General features: G+C 34.0%; 1 protein-coding gene across 4 annotated transcripts in view; it reads left to right on the forward strand.

Moving 5' to 3' along the window:
- PTPRQ (protein tyrosine phosphatase receptor type Q) overlaps positions 1-12,778 on the forward strand; it is a 315,483-nt gene that overhangs the window by 63,467 nt on the left and 239,238 nt on the right. For all 4 annotated transcript variants that reach the window (XM_072655471.1, XM_072655472.1, XM_072655473.1 and 1 more), the window contains 4 exons: positions 149-348; positions 4,953-5,202; positions 7,918-8,046; positions 10,822-10,968. In XM_072655471.1, coding sequence (XP_072511572.1) covers positions 149-348; positions 4,953-5,202; positions 7,918-8,046; positions 10,822-10,968 — 726 coding nt within the window. The remainder of the gene's footprint in view (positions 1-148; positions 349-4,952; positions 5,203-7,917; positions 8,047-10,821; positions 10,969-12,778) is intronic.

Consider the following 12,778-nt stretch of genomic DNA (forward strand, 5'->3'; position numbering starts at 1 on the left):
GAATATTTTTAAATGATACTCCTAAATACGTTTCATTTGGTTCACTAAATCTTTTCAAAATTATTTCAGCTACTATGGAAAACTTAGAATTTTATTTTTAAGTTTCACAGTAATATTTCTAATTATAATTCATTAATGTTTTCCTTAGCTCCAGGCAAAGTGGTAAATCTCACCGTGGAGACCTTCAATTATTCAGCAGTCAATTTAATTTGGTATTTGCCTCGGCAACCAAATGGCAAGATTACCAGCTTCAAGATTAGTGTGAAGCACGCAAGAAGTGGGCTCGTAGTAAAAGACGTCTCAATTAAAGTTGAGGATCTTCTGTCAGGGAAGTTACCAGAATGTAATGTAAGTATCATAAAATGCCTTCCCTATTTTAAACATTTCCAGAAAATTGTTTCATTAAATCACATGTGTAACCCTATTGACAGCTATACAATTCCCCATTTTTCTTTCTTTCTTTTTTTTCTCTTTCTTTCTTTCTTCCTTTATTTCTTTCTCTTTCTTTCTTTCTCTCTCTCTTCCTTCCTTCCTTCCTTCCTTCCTTCCTTCCTTCCTTCCTTCCTTCCTTCCTTTTTCTTTCTTTCTTTCTTTCTTTCTTTCTTTCTTTCTTTCTTTCTTTCTCTCTCTCTCTTTCTTTCTTTCTTTCCTTCTTTCTTTCCTTCTTTCTTTCCTTCTTTCTTTCTTTCTTTCTTTCTTTCTTTCTTTCTTTCTTTCTTTCTTTCTTTCTTTCTTTCTTTCTTTCTTTCTTTCTTTCTTTCTTTCCTTCTTTCCTTCCTTCCTTCTTCCTTTCTTTTTTCTTTTGGTTTATGAGGACTTCTTTTCTAAATGTCAAAAACTTTCATGCACCTCACTTCCTCCCAAATGATAGGAGTCATGCTATTAAGTGAGGACTCCCTTTTCTAACAAAAAAGTTTTTTGGATTTCTTTCAAGATCACAGTCATACTATTAAGATCTGTTAATTGAGAATATTCATGATGACATGTATATCATGACGTACATATATCACAAACGATGCATATGAATATACACAATGACAAGAAAGCAACAATAAATTTGGTAATGCTTTTAAATAAATGCTTATTTTATTAATTATAATATTGAAATGTTAACAAAATAAAAAATAAAAATAGCAAAAGTATAATGTTAAGAGAGTTAACGTTTCCTATAGGAATACTTGAATTCCAATTCGTCCTCTGACAGACAGGCTGTGTGACTCTGGTCAAGTGACAACCTTTTAGTGACTGAGATAAGTCTTTAATTGAAGAAGAGTTGCCAGTCTATATTGGCAGAGCTCGATGGTTCATGAGGAATTTCTCTACCAATGAAATGGCATGTTTGCAAAAGCAAAAAAAAAGTCATTGTAAATTAGAAGAATAATAACACGTGTGAAAATCATTTATTTGTTCAGCCTTCAGAAGATATGTTTGCTAAATAAAAGTGAAAATGACAGCGTTTGGATTCTTGGACCCATTGAAATAATTCTGTAGCCTTCCCATGGACCAAAGCCCAAAGGTTGCAAATCATTGACTTAACTTGTTGGTGTGTGTCTACAACAGCAGTGACTATGTGCTGTAAAATTTGTCCAGAATGCCTTCATTCAGTAGAGGTATAGACGAGTGTCTATCAAACAGCCAACCAACCAATCAATAAGCATTTATAAACCTCATGCTATGTTTCAGGCGCTATGCTAGTCACTGGGGATTCAAAGATGAAAAAAAAAAGGAATCCTTCTTTTCAAGTTTATGTTCTCTTTTGGGCAAAACAAGTACATACATAAGGACATGCAATATGTATGCAAAAAAGAAAACAAAAAGGAAATATTTAGGGTGGGGGTGAAGTACCAGAAACTGAGGGGTTCAGGAAAGACTTGATATAGGAAGTGCCACTTGAGTTGAGCTTTGAAAAAACAGAGAATTTTTAGTGGATAAATTAGGGTACACAGGTAACACAAGTAAAAAAAACATTAAAAACATGGGAGAGGGCTAAATAAAATACTGATTTAAGTAAAATAAAGACTTAAAGAGGGAACAATAACTTCCAGATGTAAGGGGTATACACAGTTGGGAGGAAAATTGAGTGGTGTGGGGAGGTCAAGGAAGAAGACACTAAGTTCTAAGAGATTTTTAGCCAAATTCTAAACAGAAAGGAAGTAAAAATTAAGCTGAACAAGTGTCCACAAAAATCTTATAGTGTATATGCACCTATTTATGATCTGATAAATTTATGTTTACATTATGTATCTTTATGTATATATATAAATGTATATGTATGTAAATATAAAGGTATATAAAGGTATGCACATAGGTATATGTGTGTAAATGTACATACATATACCTATGTGCATACCTTTATACATATATACACACATATCTATGTGTATACATATGTATGTACATATGTACATATACATATGTGCATGTGTATGTATACACACACACATGAATAACTTGGGATTCCAAGCTTGAGGCATTTTGCTGCCTGTACAAGAAACTTCTAACTGGTGTACAGAAAGCTGAGAAGAGGAAGTTAAATTTATATCAATTAAACAATTAACCAGCATTAATGAAATGCCTACTATGTGCATTCTTTCTGAAATTACTTTCTATTTATGTTGTCTATATCACATGTATATCTGGTTATTTGTATATTGTTTCCCCCCATTAGAACGTAAGCTTTTTGAGTTTAGGGACTGTGTTTTTACATCCTTTTCTTCATATCTTCAGAAGTTAGTACAGTGCCTGGCACAGAGTAAGAGACTGCTAAATGCAATTGAAGGTATTTTTAATTTATAATAGTTCACATTTATTTTTAAGTTAGACAAAGTGCTTTATGCCCATGGTCTTATCTGATCCTCACAGAAACCTTGTGGTATAGATACTAGTTATTATTATATTTTATATAATTAATTTAATTATTATATCAATCATTCAATTATTTAATTATTTATACAATTATCATAGAATTATTATATAATATATAAATACTTCTTGCATCGTATTTTTGTTGGACTTAAGATTTCATCTGGACAGTGATATCCCTAAGGATCTCCCTCTATGAATAGAAACCAGCTACCACTACACAGTTTATATAATCTTAGAGAGTTGACTGGGGCATTGAGAGATTAAGTGCCTTGACCATAATCAGACAGCCAATATGTCAGAGGTGGAACTTGAGCCCAAGTCTTTTTGACTCTGAGGTCAGTTATTTATCTACTGGGTTCTCCAAAGTGAAGTTCATGGCCTTTGGGGGCCATGTTTTTATCCTAGCACTGTCATAGACTGACCCCAACCTGTGTGTTATCAGTCAGTGACAAAGTGGAAATATGAGCAGCATTCCACTCTCCTGATAACACTTATCCTTGTCCCTCAACACCCCCTGCCTCCGCTCCTTTCCTCTTCCTTGAGATGCCCAACCCTCTGCTTTCTGAGCCCAGAGTCAGTCCCTCATATATCCTATGCATTCACAGCAGCAGCTATGTAAGTGCCATTGGGGAAATTCCACCTAAACCCTGACCCCTAGATCACTTCATGGTTGTGGCAGGCAGCTACTAATGTTGAGCTTTGCGCTGAGAGAAGTGAATGGTGGATAACAACCCTAACTTCCCCTTTTTCGTTTTTTGTGAAGCAGAGTGAGTCACACAGAATGATTAAGCATGAGTGTGTTATGATCTTTATTACAGAATTCATTATGTTATCTTTCCTTCCAAATTTCCCTTTTACAGTTAAGAGTCTTACCATCCTTTCAATCACCTAGGTTGTCACAATCTCAGATTCATCTTTGATTTCTGACTTTCTGCCATCCCAGATATCTAGTCATTTGCCAAATCTTATCCTTTCTACCTTCACGTATCTCACATTTGTCCTCTTCCCTTCACTTGGCATCAGGTGAGCTTTTTGTCCCCCAACTGGACTACTGAAGTAACTTCCTAAGTTGTCTCCTGGCCTCACATCTCTTTCCTCTTCAATCAGTACTCCATGGGACTAGTCAAATGACTTTCCTAAAGTGCCATTTTGATCATGTCACTCACACCCTTACTCAGTAAATTCCAACGGCTCCCAATTGACTTTAAGACAAAAGTATAATTTTATCTTTTTGTAATTGTTTTTAATTTATATTTTAGAATATATATATAATCATGAGTAAAGTAGCATTTATATATAATTGATAAATAAATCAACATATACATATGAGTACATGCTTATATATATTATATCAGCAACCATATATTGTAGAATATCTCTCTATATGTGTATATTACTGATTGAGCTGTATGATCAAAAAGATTGGAGATCACTGTACTTCACTACACTAGCTCTCTCACTACAGGGGTTATCTTCTCCATTTTATACATCATGAAACTAGTGTTCAGAAAGGTTAGATGATTTAAGCCATGAACAAATAGTTTTTAAGGACCGAAAGGGACTCTGACCTATATCCAAGGCTGCTAGATGGTTTAGTGGATAGAATATTGGATTGGGAATCACAAAATTCTGTGTTCAAATCCTGCCTCAGGCATTTAGTAGATGGTATGTATGATCCTATTCAAATTGTTTAATTTCTGTCTGCCTCAGTTTCCTCATCTGTAAAATGAGGATAGCAGTAGGTCTTCTGTGCCAAGTGCTCTGTCTACGTGCTGTGCCACCTCCCTGCTTCTAAATGAGATAGTACATGTAAAGGGCATGACTTTATAAATGGTATAACTTTGCAAACCTTAATTCAATATAAAAATGTTCTATGGTTATGTCTTCAGATCCTGTCATGTGTTATTTTCACTACACTTCATTTTCCACAGTCTACACTCCAGCCATTAGCACAATGCCTGTGGCACATACTAATTGCTTAATGAATATTTGTAAACTAGCTGACTGACTCTCAGTGACCATCAAATAATAGTAGGTATACCACTACATATTGTTTTCCATTCATATTAAATCATTTTGTTCAATAGGAGAACAGTGAATCTTTTCTATGGAGTACGACCAGACCTTCACCAACTTCTGGTAGAGCCACCTCTCCCCCCCGGGTCACATATATGCCCAATGTCCTGGCAATGAGTCGAAAAAGTTCTGTGTGGAATGAGCCTATAAGTTTTGTAGTAACTCACCTGAGGCCATACACCACATATTTGTTTGAAGTCTCTGCAGTTACTACAGAAGCAGGCTACATTGATAGTACGATCATCAGAACACCAGAATCAGGTGTGTATACTTTAGTGGGAGTAAAGGGGGGAGGGAAGAAAAGGCAGAGTAAGAAAGACTTATACTACAAAGAAAAGGTAATATGTACATAGTATTTTCAAGTGAATGAAAATGATCTCTTACTACTTCAGTTGGGTTTTCTTTGTTGTTCCTTTTTGTTTCTGAGGTTTCTCTTTTAAAACAAAATGAAAATTCCTTAATAACACCTGATGATACAACTTCAAATTTCTAAGAATCTTTTCCAGTACTAGTGAGGACACAGGAAATACAAAGCATATAAAACAAAGAAAAGAAGGCAGAAAGGAAAAAGAAAAGAAGAGAAAAATTTGTAGACCTTGCCTTTTTAAAAAAAAAAAAAACTGTCTAAATCAGGGAGTCTTAACCTCAGTTCTGTGAACTTTTTCCAAAACGTATTTTCATAACTTGGTTTCAAAACAATTGATTGCTTTTATACTCTTATGTATATTAGTTTATGCATTTAAAAAAGTATTTATTGTTTATTCATTTCATTTCATGCATTTATTTTGGGAAGGGATCCATAGGTTTCTTCACATTGCCAGATACACAAAAAAGTGAAGAACCCTGGTCTAAATCATCTTTTTCTATAAAAAGAAAAAGTTGACTTAGATGACCTAATGGTCTGTTTCTTATTTTGCATTGATCCTATGATTTAACAAGTATAAGGAATTCCCAAATAGAAATGCCCTCTATGAAAGGTTTGGTAGCTTCTTTGAAATTTATACTCTTAGAAAGTTTTCTGGGCTACCGAGAGTACACATGATTACACACAGTCAATATGTTTCAGAAGGAAGACTTGAACCCAGAGTTCTCTAAAGCAGAAGCTATGCCATGTCTTTCATGAATGGCCTCTTAAAACACAAATCTTAGCCTTGGTTATTAGTTTCGTTTTTCTCAAAGCCACCAACACTCTTGGCAACCCCAGCAGTTATAAAGTATTATGAATTTCAAAATAAATTTTAAATGCTACCCCATTTCTTGAGGTAAAAATCATTTTGGTTAAGATTTACATGTCTATTCAGGTGGATACACTTCAGATTTACATACTTTGTAACCAAAGGAACAGTTATGAATAGACAGTTTTTATAATCCCTGGGTCCTAGGTATAAAACATTAGTCATTTTATCTTTGATTTATAGTATTAGAGATCAAAAGGAAAAATAATTGATGAAGTAATTTCACTGTAATCCCTAAAAATATGTCAGGTAACAAATCATCATTTTTTTATGTAGCATTAACTTTTGGATTCTTGGTTGTGAATCATCTTTGAATTATATTATCTCTCCCTTCATCTTTCTTATTCATCAAATACAGAAATAATTTCATTAGTTTGAAATTAAAAGAAAAGGTTACTCTGGAAATGAATCTTATTTATTTCAATCAATTTTACTTTTCTTAATTAAAATGCTTTTTTACATATAAAATATTTCACAAGAAGCATGTGCTTTAGAAATGACAGTCTTGTGCCTAAACGTTTTTAATTATGAAATGCCAAATATTAACATGAGATAAAAGCAAAACTGTCAGTCATAACCAGAGGCTCCATCCACATCTCTGATATAGATTTATTATATCCATAAGGAAGGATGGCATCATCAGTTTTAAACTTCTATTTCAGCCATTTCCTGCTTTTCAGAGGCAGTACAACAAGCTACGAGTGTCATCTGGTTGAAAAGTATCTAAAAATCTGCTTCAGAAATGAAAATCTCAGTAAAATTGAATTATAAAATTATATAAAATTGAATTCACAGATAACTGAAATGTACCCTGTGAAGATACATGCCACACCAAAGAAAAGCCAGTAATCAGCACAAATAGTAAATTACTCTGCTCAGTCAGTTAATATACATTTATTAATGCCTATTATGTGCTAAGTGCAGGGGATAGGCAAAGGCAGTCTCTGCCCTCAAGGAGCATACAGTCTAATGGGAGAAGACGATTCACCAGAGGAAGCTGAAAAGTGAGGACTTGAAGCTAAGGCATGTTGGAGAAGTCCAGAGGGCGGCTGGTAGAAAATGAAAAGATGGTTTGCCTGAGCACTCTTCTTAAATGGAGGTCCTTGAGGAGCTCTCCACTATCTACCCAGCAAACAGAGGGAGAGAAGGAAGCCAGGAACAGAGGTTATTGAGGAGGTGTGATGTTCAGGGCTGAGATGATCTTGCAGGATAAAGATCCTGGGCATGTTGGAAAAGTCCAGAGGAATGCAGCTAGGTGAGAATGATCAGTTAACATATCCTCAGACTTTTCAGGTCTATGTGGTGGTTATTTTTCTCTTTCAAATTAAAAAGTATACATGTTGTGTTCACTTAATCTCTCTCTCTCTCATTTTAATATACTGTTATGTAAATTTGCTACTCACAACCAGTATGGCCTTGAAATCATGAAGACCTGGATTTCAGTTCTACTTCTGACCCGTACTGGCAAGTCACTTAACTTCTCAGTTCTCTAGGTAACACTCTTAGACAAAGAGTGGCAGTGAGTTCTCCATAACTTGCATTGTTAAAAAAAGAAAAGAAGAAAAACAAAGAAAGAAAGAAGGAAAAAAAGATGGAAAGAAAGAAAGAAAAAAAATTTTCACTTCAAAGTTCCTCAGACCAATGAAATGACTTATCCAATTCCTATCTTTATTATACAAATCTAATTAAAACTTTTTAAGGTGAATAAATACCAATGATTTTTCCGGCATTTTTTCTGTAGTGCCTGAGGATCCACCTCAGAATTTGGCAATGGGCAACATCACAGAAAACTCTTTCTCCATTTCTTGGGATCCACCAAGTATAGTAACAGGAAAATTTAGTTACAGAGTTGAACTATATGGCCCAGCTGGTAAGCCTGAAACACTTTTATGGTCAACCTTTGGGGGGAAGGATCATGATATGAGGCAACTAGGTTTCTGTGATTACTATTCTTAGCATGGAATTGAAATGTAGTAAGGACATTTGAGACTTTTAAAATGTTTCATTGAAAAAAAGAGTATAGTCTTGCTGTGCAAAATGTAAGCTGTTTAATTCATCAAGTAATGAGACAGTACAGTCTGAGTACGTCTGTTCTTTATTGAGAACAATGGAGAGACTCAGGTTTCCTACAATCATTTCATCAGGTTGCTCATTTACCGTGAAACACTGAAACTTATTTAATCTTAGAGCTCTGCCCAGATTTTGTGGTTTTGCTTGTGAACTTTAATAAATTAAACATAAAAAAGGACACAACTGTTGGGATTTAATAATGTGTGGATTTTAGATTACTGGAAAGTTTAGGGGTTCAGGGAATTGGCTGAGTTCATCTGGCTTCCTAGACATTTGTGTCCTTTTTGTGTATATGCTGTTATATATGAAGGCAACCACATGGTGCAGTGGGTAGAGCACTGAACATGGAGACAAGGAAAGACTCAAGTTCAAATCCTGCCTCATACATGTCCCATATGTGTGACCCTGAGCAATTCACTTAAAAAAATCTCTTTGTCTCGGTTTCCTTATTTATAAAAAGGGAATAATAGTAGCTCCTTCCTTCCAGGGGAGTTGTGAGGATAAAATGAGATAATCCTTGTAAAGTAGTTAATAAACCTTAAGGCATGCTATACATGCTATCTCTCTCTCTCCCTCTCTCTCTCTCTCTCTCTCTTTCTCTCTCTCTTTCTCTGTCTGTCTATCTATCTATCTCTCTATCATCTATCTGTCTGTCTGTCTGTCTATCTATCTATCTATCATCTATTTATCTATCTATCTATCCATCTATCTATCTATCTGATGGTTCCTTCCTAAACTCCTACATTCACTTCATCTTTTCTCCTTATATAGAAACACAGTGATTAATGTTCCTCTAGTCATTTCTGTCCTTTGCCTTTCTCCTTCATTTTCTGCTGTTTTTTTTACTTCTAGTCCTGTAATTCCATGACTAGAATATTCTATTTAGAGTAGCTATGATAAACTCAAAATACCAGTCCAAAAGTAAGATTGAAAATATAAGTAAGAGAAAACAGCGAATAAAGCAAAGAAATACTATGGTTTGAAAGAAGTTCAGGAGACAAACTTAGAAGAAATGAGTAATCCCACAAAAAGTTATAAACAAAGTATCAGAAAAAAATGGTTAAGCTATAAAAATTACAAAACTATACAGAAAAAAGCAAGAAATAAAAGCTGAAATTATAAATGAAAGAATTTAGGGAGAAAAAATAAGTAATAAAAAATAAAAAAAACTAAAATGAAGAAATGTCTCCATTATTGGTCTCCTGAAATATGAAATAGAGCAAATAGAACTCAATGATTCTGTGAGACACAGAAATTATTAGGACAAAATGAAAATATTGACAAATAGAAGAAAATGTAAGATATCTATTATAAAAGCAATTTATCTAGTAATCAGGTAAAAAATAACTAGACTCCTTCGAAACTATGACTAAACAAACAAAAATTCTGGAGAATGCATTTGAAGATTTCATAAGAGAAAACTCACAGAGCTGTTAGAACCTGAGAATAAAAAAAGAAACTCCAAGTGTCCAGAGATGTCATGGTCAAAATCCAGGACTTCAAAATAAAGGGGAAAAAATTACAGAGAGACAGAAAGAAAAAGTACAAGCACCAAGAAATCAAAAAGATCATGCAAGGCTTAATAGCAATTATAGTAAAGGAAATTTAGATTAGATTAGAAATTAGATTAGGTTGTATAAGACAAAAGATAAAGACTTTCAATTCTACATCCAACAATCTTAGTTTAGTGAGAGGTAGCAGCAGGAGAAGATAACACCTAAATATTTCCTTCTGATATTTTTAAAGTTCTATTTTATTTTATTTTCAGTTCCAAATTCTCCCCTCTGCCTTCCCTTCCTTCACTGATTAAAATAAAACAAGAAAAAAAAACCCAAAACTGATTACAAATATGTATCCTCAACCAATACAAATTTTTACACTAGCCATCTGACAGTTTTTATAGCTGCTCCTAGTTTCAAAGGATTTCTTTCAAATAGGGTAACCAGCCTTATTAGCAGCTAGTTAAAATCTAGCATGAATTTTCAGAAATACAGTACAGTTTTTAATATTTAATTCACATGTAATTGAAAGGAGATTATTCTATCTCTAAACAGTGTTTATACATTTCACCACTCAAGTGGTTGTATCCAATAAAAGAGACAGTTTATGTTGTATAGAAAGAAAATATAATGACAACAATCTGTTTTCCCCTTCTTTGGCTGATTGCTCTTTATTAAAAAGCAAAACAAGAAAACCAGAACCCCAATTCAGTATTTGTAAGCACTAGACCCTTTAATTTCAAAAATATTAAGCAGCCACAATATAATTTGAGACTTAGTATTACTAATCATCAGTAGGAGTTTTGGCGTAAAACAAAACTGTTATAAATTAGAGCAGATTATTGACCACATTTCATTGTTTTAAATTGATGACATAATATTTAAAAAATAATTGACTACAGTTATTTATTATATTTCAGTAGATTGTAAAATCCATATATATGTATTTGATTAATAGAGCATGAAGTAGCATATTTATCAGTCAGCTTTAATCCAGCATTCATTGTCACAATAACCTTGTGCTTCATAGGACTGACTTGGATAACCTTGTAATGTGTATCTCCTCCTTTTTATAGGTCGTATTTTGGATAATAGCACAAAGGACCTTAAATTCACATTTACTAATCTGACACCATTTACCACATATCATGCATTTATTGGTGCTGAGACCAGCGCAGGAATTGGACCCAAGTCAAATCTTTCCATTTTCACTCCTCCAGACGGTAAGAACAGTGCTAAAATACGAAAAATGAGATTTTTAAAAAGCTATATGTAAAAATTTTAGGGTGGTGAATAAAATAAAACATATAGTCAAACATTATGTATTGGACAATTGTGTGCAGCAGTGATGTCCAATTAAAATAGAAATGGATCGCTGTAGGCAGCATATTGATTCAAAACTCCCCACAATTTAACATTATCTGTATTTTATTGTAGTTTTATTTATTTTAAAAAATGCCAATTACATCTTCATCTGGTTCAGACTGTACATGGGACTTTTGCAGCTAAGGTAGTATTTTTGGCACCTCTGGCAGGGCTTCTTAAACTTTTTCTACTATTGACCTCTCAGCACTTCTTAAACTATGGATTGTGACCCCATATGTAAAATATATCTCATTTGCCAATTTAATAGAGTTTGTTTGGCATAGTGCATGAAACACCTGGCCCTGGAGTCAGGAGATCTGGTTTTCAATCTTGCCCTCCCTTGTTTCTTAATAACAATATGATCATTGGCAAGGTAAGTCAACAATTTAGAGCCTCAGTTTCTTTGTCTGTAAAAGGGAATAACAACATTTGTACTGCATAACTGAGATAACTTTGGTGAGAAAAAGTGCTTTGAAAATCTGAAATCACTAAAGAAATGAACTTTTATTATCTCATTATCCAGTTGTCAAAAATATTTGCATATTGGCTGTTTATGCCAAACCTCTAAATATAATACAATTATGCCATTAGAAACCCCTTAAAATCTCTGCCCCCAGGCTACTTTACCATGCTATTAGCTGCCAAGAAGGTTTGGGTCTGCATTATTGAAGTTTCCTCATCAAGGCACTCCCTAGACCATGAGGTCACAAATTCAGACCAACACACACACACACACACACACACACATACACACACACCAGCTACTTTTTTTTTATTAACAGGGAAGGATAGTGTTTAATAAATCAATGGTATAACGTAACCATAGAAGATTTTTTCATGGGAATTTTTGTATAATGCAAAAAAAAAAAAACCTCACCCTACTGACATGTGCATGTTACAAAAACAAAAACTAACACTGTCGATTACAAAATAAGTTAATATTTGCTCCAAAAGAGAGGGTATTACCTTGTAGATTGCATATCAAAGTAGCGATTTAAACAAAACCCCAATTGGGCCCCAACATCTATGTGGCACATTTAAAAATAAATACTATAAGATGTGACATAGTCATATAATTAAATTGTATTTCATTCCTTTCTTCTCTTCTGGGATTTACTGACATACTTGCATACATACTAAGATGCTGAATTGAAATTCTTTTCTTCTTGGGGACGTTCCTGTGAGGTACTTTACGATTTGTCATAGTTGGTTGTTTCAGTTCCCATTTGGGATTTTCTTGACTAGGGTGGTTTGCCATTTCTTTCTACAGCAACGAAGAAACTGAGATAAACAAGATGAAGTGATTTGCCTAGGTTCACATAGGTGACCTAGTATCTGAGGTTTCTATCTGAAGTAGTTGTAGTTGTAGTGCAAGATTCATGTTCAAAGGACTTGGATTTGATCCTGGCTTAGTTATTCACTACTTATGTGACCTCACGCAAGTCTCTTTACTGCTTGTGTGACCTTGGGCAAGTCACTTGTCTGTTTGAGAATCAATTTTTTCATATGTTAAATGACAGAGTTAGATGAAGTTATCTCTAAGGTCCCTTCAGAATTTAATCCTACTGAAGATCCTTTGTTTCTCTCTAGGAATTTTAATATTTCAGGAAAGTTTTAGATTGCATAAATGACTTGATTGGAGAATCTTTAAGATAGTACATAATTGCT

Source organism: Notamacropus eugenii, chromosome 3 (genome assembly GCF_028372415.1).
Source record: "Notamacropus eugenii isolate mMacEug1 chromosome 3, mMacEug1.pri_v2, whole genome shotgun sequence".
Taxonomy (NCBI): Eukaryota; Metazoa; Chordata; class Mammalia; order Diprotodontia; family Macropodidae; genus Notamacropus; species Notamacropus eugenii.